The following is a 7,168-nucleotide window of genomic DNA, read 5'->3' on the forward strand; positions in this document are numbered from 1 at the left end:
TAATCATAGTAAGTGAAATTCATAGTTTTGAAAGTTGAGCAATATGAATTAATACTATGCCAATAGAACCTTCTAATGCTACCAAATCCAAGGTTGAGATAATTAGGGTCTCCGCAACTTAACGTTAGATTTTGGTTCAATATTCATCAAAATGTGAGATTATTTTCTAACTTTTTTCTGATATATTGAAAAGATTAAATAAACTTGAAATTTGTCTCAGCTACATTGCTCAAGTCTATGAGGAGAAAAAACTCCATATGTAACATATGATATGTTTAAGCACTTCTTCTTAAATTAGCAAATATTTTCCATTATGACCTTTATTTGTTAGAAATTCTGCACATATTAGTAATGTAATATGTGGTAGATTATTCCGAATTTGCACCAATTTGTATTTTTTTACATACTTTTATGTACCCCTTCTTTTGTGATGTGACAAATTAAAAAGGATATTATTAGAAAATTCCTATGAGTTTTTTCTAATGTTCGATTTTTTTTTTGTTGGTGAATTGTGAATTCGAATTAGTGAGGCAAACTTCAAATTAATTAGAAAAAAACTTTAAAAGGGTGACGTTACCGTTGTCCTTAAGCCATTCGGGTCCATTTCGTTTTTCTATGGCAGCTCGCTTATTGCGACTGCACGGCCATGGCGCCGCACGGCAATTCCTACTTCAATACTCAACAACTGCAGTTGCTACTACCTGTGACCCGACCCATTTCCTGATGAACTATCTTGTAGACTCTCTCGGATTCTCCAAAGAAGAAGCCATTACAACAAACACTAAGGTAACTCGTTTAAAACCCACTGAAAATCCTCAGCTTGTCCTAAATTTCTTCGAACAAAGTGGTTTAGACAAAACCCATATTGGTAAAATTGTGTCTGCAGTTCCCAAGTTGCTTTTGTGTGATGTTGACAAAACCCTAAAACCCAAACTTGACATTCTTCATGATCTTGGTTTATGTGGTTCTGACTTAGTCAAAGTCATTACTGCAAGTATGTCTATTTTGAAAAACACAGAAGTTTCTGACATGAAATCTTGTGTCAGTTATCTTAGAAAAATTTTGGGTAGTGATGAGAATGTAATGAAAGCTGTTAAGAAAAAGCCATGTTTGCTCTCTGTTAAAGGATGTGAAAGATTGAGGACCAATATGTTGTTTTTTCAAAGTATTGGGTTTTCAGATGAGGATATCAAGAAATTCATAGTTCAAAATCCATATGCTCTTTTGGCTAGTCCTGAGAGTGTAGAGGATAAAGTGGACAGGCTTAAAAAAGATTTTAATATCTCTCAAGGGTCGGGAATGTTTATCCATGGAGTTGCTGTGCTTATTTCGATGAAAGAAGCGACCGTAGACACGAAATTTGGCGTTTTCAGGGATTATGGATGGTCTAAATGGGACATAATTAAATTAGTCCAGCTTTTACCTTATTGTTTGAGGCTGTCACAGGAGAGATTGCGAGCTGCGCTAAACTTCTACATGGGGGAACTCGGTTTGAAACCTGCTTACTTGGCTTCTCATCCGACGCTGCTTATGTTTAGTATGAAAAAGAGGGTTTTGCCTCGGTTGGAACTCATGAGAAGTTTGGTGGAGAAGAAATTATACGATGAAGATTACAATCTGTATACTGTTCTGTTGCCATCAGATCCAAAATTTTATCAGGTTTATGTGCTGCCCTACAAGGATATGATACCTGATTTGTGTGAACTATACAACAAAATTCAACAGCATGGAAAAGCCAAAAAGTAGTATGCTGCTCAAGAGAGGTTTGGTGCTCCACTTCAATTTTGCAATTTTGTTATCGTTAATTCTTTCTGCTACAAATGGCTGTTAGCATGTAACTGTAAGGTTGTGATTTCTCTCAAATTTTGCAATTCCTTTTGGAGTTATGTGGTAGAGGATGCTCAAGAGGCACAGTCCTCTCGATCTGTTTGATGCTGTGGAAGGCTCACGAGTTTAACTTTCTTTTACTCACATAACTCTGAACTACAGGGAAGAATGTCCATTAGGGGCTTGAGAATCAGACAGCCAGAGTACAACAACAACAACAACCCAGTAAAATCTCACAAGTGGGGTCTGGGGAGGGTAGAGTGTACGCACCCTTACCCCTACCCCGAGGGAGTAGAGATGCTATTTCCGGAAGACCCTCGGTTCAAGAAGACAAAATGAGAGACCATATATCAGTACTATCGACAAAAAACAATAGAAATAATGGCAGCAAAATAAGAACCAGAAATTAGATGCAAAGTACAAAAATAATCGGTAGATTAGGTCCGGCACAAAGAAAAACAGTAGAATAGTGCCTCAATATAAATTAGTTCGGCTTAGCTGTATGATATCCATTCCATCTATTCAGGCCTGTTTCATTATCAACCCTTAGGTTATCACTCGGTGAAATTTCAGCTGTTCTACAATGCCTTAACACAAAGAGCTTGATAGAAAATGTTCAGAAAAGTTCATTTTGAGCTCTTACAACATAATGCTTCCGGGAAACAAAGCCTCTGATTATTGTTTCTCTCATTTTGCTGTCCGTTTGGTAATGAGAAAATTTTTTAGTTGAGTTTAACTTGACTAAGACATTATTTCTTGCATGCTCCCTGCCTTCCCCCCAGTGTTATCAAAGGCGCACTTTAAGTGCGCTTAAGCCCTGAAGCGAGGCTCATCATGTTGAGCGCTTCGCCTCGCTTAGCGTGCGCTTCAGTGTTGTTATCAAGGCTCTAGACATACTTTTCTTTGCCAATGAACGTAATCTTGAAGAGGCAACACTAAACAATTGATATTTTACTTTATCGTAAATTTTCATCCATTTCTTTGTCCATATATTTGGTATTCATGCTTGTCGATATTAGTCTTAGATTACACATACATATTTGTAGTTTTTCTCCATTTGCGCCTTTTTTCATTAAAGCCAAGGTTTATTTTGCGCTTTGCGCTTAAAGCCCCAACCGACCTTAGAGCTTTTTTGCGCTTTTCGCTTTTGATAACACTGCTTCCCCCTCAAATAATGTGAAATGGATAGGATAGTAGCAATCTATCAAGCTTATAGTTGCATTAAAAGAAAAGGGAAGAAGAATTAGTTGGGCTTTAACTGCTGTCCAATGAGCCTTTCTCTTGTCTCTCCTGGATTTCTCATCTAGAAAATTATCTATAAGAGTTAAGCCGTCTGAAGCTACTAATTTACAAAGTATTTTATGATTTGTTAATATAGTATAGATAGATATATTATTTGCTAAATGTGATGCCCGATGTACTACATTTCCTCTTCCCAATTAAGGAGCTAGGAGCATCGAAACAACAAAACTAAGTCTCTGATGATGTTTGTTACATGTTCACACTGCTTGCTGCAATATTGCTTCTACTTTGACAGCTTTCAGATTCATCCCCCCCACCCCACCATTTCCCCCTTTATTCATCTTATTTTAGTCACTCAATTTAAAGTCAGAAACTTGGGATCTTCCACCAATTGTTTGCTGGATCAGTGATATTATTATGTAATTGTCTTTAGTGACACAGGGCTGTGTTGTGAATTATAAATGCTTTGTCATTTGACTAATTTCTCTTTCTTGGATATATGTTTCTCCATTAAGAAACACTCATTCAAGCATCTTATATCACCTATTGATTTCCACCAGAAATAGGAAAATATTTTGAATCTGATAATTGTAATGTTTGATTTACTCTTCCAAACCAAGTGTCATAAATTTTTTGTTAAGTTGAACATTTACCATTAAAGATATTGTTAAGTAGAAATTATGAAGACCTTCTCTTAAAATTTGGCTTTCATTTGAGTAGGGCTTTTGGAAATAAAATGTCTTTTCATTATTGATGCCGGAGATTTTCTTTTCTTTCCAAAGGTCCCACAAGTAGAAGTAATATTTGAACATAAATCATTTTCCTTTCTTTAATCTTGCAAGGAATCACATAAGTGAAAAAAAATTTTGGCCCTACCTCTTGCGCCAAGCCCCTTTCTTTCTCAATATTTTGGATGAGAGAGGGGGATTAGATTATTTATTTGAACCATTTCAGTATTATACCTTTAATACTCTCGAATTTGAATTTACAAATCTTAACACAGAAAAGTTTAGTAGGAAGGTCATATGATAGCTGACTTTGAAATTACTTTTACTAAAGGACTCTCCTCCTTCCACTATTTTGTAGATAAAATGCATTGATATTGAAACTTAAAAAACTAAATGTCTCACCTTAGACAACCTGCAGAAGAGAGGCTACCAGTTGTGTAACCGATGCGTCCTCTGCAAAGAAAATGAGGAAGATGTTCATCACCTCTTCCTTCATTGCAAAGTCACGTCATCTCTGGAATCTGGTTTTCAATATCCTAGGTTTCAAATGGTGCATGCCTTGAACCTTTTTGGAATTCCTGTTTGCTCGGCGTAAGAAAGGAATCCTAAAACCTCTCGTTGCTATTTGGAACACCATCCTTCCACCATTTGCTGGATTATTTGGAACGAGAGAGACGCTAGAATATTTTAAGACAAGTATGAAGTGGTTCTCAAGCTTAAACACAATTAGATATTTTTGCTTAGTTTTTGGTGCAACATGGAAGCGGGAAATTTGTTAGAGCTAGATGCTATACTGGATTTTATCTATTCATTACATCCTCTGTGATGCGCATAGCCTTTTTTGGATGATCTCTTTCCAGCTTTTGCTGTCTTACATCAATCAATAAATCTTACATTTATCAAAAATAAAATAGAATAAAATTGTAGACTAGATATATCTAAACCTAACAGGCGATGTTAAATTTAGCCAATTCAGGATGGAGTAAGAAGATTGTGTTTTAACTGTACACCAGAGTATGCCACATACTTGGAAGGATTGGTGGATAAGATGAGCTTGTTGTAGTAGTAGGTGAACTCTTCATATCTGCCTAAACTTTTGTTGGTGGGAGTTACCTGGTACGTATAACCGTTTGCGGCGGAAGGTAGTAGGTACTAGGTGGATTAGTCAAAGTGCTCACATATCACTAAATAGATACAAAAAGGTGTAATGTCTTCGCGAATGGTTCCCCTGGAACTATGCCCTGTTACCTGTGCTTACCTGTGCTTATTCTCTGAATTTTCTGTGCAGTATTTTGGCTCAACAGCAAGTTTTTGCTATTGTGCTGGATGAGGCAATGGGAGAATGGCAGGGTGAAGTCAAAATGAAGGGAACAACAGTTGTGACATTTGATAGAGAAGGGTGGTGACTGCAACAGCTTTTCAAGCTGGCTGACTTGTGTGTGTCGGTAGCACTTGATCTGCGATTGCAAGTCGTCTCAAGCATGCATTCGTACAGATTGCATTTAAACCAAAAATGCAGCATTATCCCAAAGAAGCTTTCACTAGCATTTGATGCATGGTCTTATTCTATCTTAGCTTTCACTAGTTTTAACTTTGTAAGCTGGATGCAACTTTAGTGTCAATAGCTCACAAGCTGGACAAATAGCGATGGCTGGCAATTATGTCTCTCAATCGTGAGCAACATTTTGCCTTGCGGTTACGTACAGGTTTTTGATAATTCTCAAATTTTTAGTTTAGCTTGCAGTTGTGATTATTGTCAATAACTTCGCAAATGGTTCTAAAAGTAGTTATTTGTCAAAATCACTCCAGTATATAGAGGACAGGATTACAAGCAAGCGATCTTCATCAGCTTACCTTTCTCCAATGCGAGCAATAAATAGGTGTGGCATGCATCAATGTACAATTATTTTTTAGAAATCATAGTCGCTAATTAAAATTTTGGGTCCTTAGGGTGTGTTGTTACGAAGGAATATATTGGAAAATATTTTCCTAGAAAATGTTTTTATATAAAATCAGTGGTTTTATCATTTATTTTCTCTTGTTTGGTTGGTGATTGAAAATATTTTACTCCTCTTTCCCCAAGTCCACATGTTTCTTTACTCCTCTCCCTTCTCCCCCCAAATACCCAATATTTCAGGATTCTATTTTCTTCAAGAATTTAATTATTTTTCTAAAAATTCACACAAACCCAAAAGGAACTAATGTGCAGCTTTACTTTTTTACGTAAAATTAAAGTTGAAATTTGTGCTTCATAACTAAAAAAATACTCTTTTTTTGGTTGAAAAGGAAAGTACTCTTTCTACAACATGAAAATAAAGTACTCATTTTATTGAAATAAAAGTAAATACTTTTTCTATATCATGAAAAGAAAATATTCATTTTGTTAAAATGAAAAAAAAAACTTTTTTACATCATGAAAAGAAAATACTTTTTCTACATGAAAAGAAAGTATTTTTTTTGTTAAAATAAAAATAAAAATACTTTTTTATATCATGAAAAAAAATACTCATTTGTTGAATGAAAAAAATAATCTAACTATAACATGAATTATCTTCTCTTCTTTTGATAAGGAAGATAATTTCCTCCAATTAAAAGAAAATAAGTTCATGAAAAAATATTTTTAAAAATATTTAAACCAATCAAACATAAAAAAATTAAAAAATATTTTCAAATCCTTCGTACCAAACACATCCAAAGAGCAGGTCAATTTTACATCATGAAGGAAGATAAAAGTATAGACATGTTGGACGAGGAGTTGAAAAAAATAGAAAGCACTAGGATTCTCAGTTCTTCTTGCATAAAGTGGAGGAAGATTTCTTTTCTCCGACTACCTTATTTTTTTTAGGATAAGCAAAGCATAGGAAGAACTACCAAGTAATTCTCTCTTAGAAAATATACTTTTTTTTTGCACCTCAACTAATTCCTTTCAAGAACAAAGAGCAGGAAATTAAATAAGACATTCTTTAATTTTCTTCTTCGAATATCTTATTTTATTTCACCTTCCTTCCCTTGTTTGGTAATACGTAATTGGGAATGGAGCTTAGGAAGAGTGTACAAAGCTATCCTAAGCACTTGTTGGTAATGGAAGTTCAAATGATAACAAGTGAAGTAGCAATAGATGGAGCAACTTAATTATGTACTTTTTGGTGAAAATGATGCCACAAAACCTATAATAAACAAGTAATCTGCTATATTGCTAGTTGACTCATTGTAGAGATATGGGGAGAAGACTCATTGTAGTGGTCTCTAAAGTTGCTGACAGATAGTTCTTTTGTTGAGTTTTTGTTTAAGATGAAATAGTCTTAAAATTAGAGTGAATGGGAAATGAGATTTGGATTTGGTCAAATGATCGATCGATTGATTATTTTTTT

General features: G+C 35.0%; 1 protein-coding gene across 1 annotated transcript; it reads left to right on the plus strand.

The window, feature by feature from the left end:
* The first annotated feature begins 532 nt into the window (after positions 1-532).
* LOC107794526 (transcription termination factor MTERF15, mitochondrial) lies at positions 533-5,828 on the plus strand. Its single transcript, XM_016617021.2, has 2 exons — positions 533-1,763; positions 5,086-5,828. The coding sequence occupies exon 1, from the start codon at positions 616-618 to the stop codon at positions 1,744-1,746; it is 1,131 nt and encodes a 376-aa protein (XP_016472507.2). The 5' UTR covers positions 533-615; the 3' UTR covers positions 1,747-1,763; positions 5,086-5,828.
* Positions 5,829-7,168: the final 1,340 nt, after the last annotated feature.

This window comes from Nicotiana tabacum, chromosome 16 (genome assembly GCF_000715075.1).
Source record: "Nicotiana tabacum cultivar K326 chromosome 16, ASM71507v2, whole genome shotgun sequence".
Classification (NCBI taxonomy): domain Eukaryota; kingdom Viridiplantae; phylum Streptophyta; class Magnoliopsida; order Solanales; family Solanaceae; genus Nicotiana; species Nicotiana tabacum.

Coding starts and splice junctions, on each gene's coding strand:
- LOC107794526 (XM_016617021.2), top strand. CDS start 616: ATGGCAGCTCGCTTATTGCGACTGCACGGCCATGGCGCCGCACGGCAA.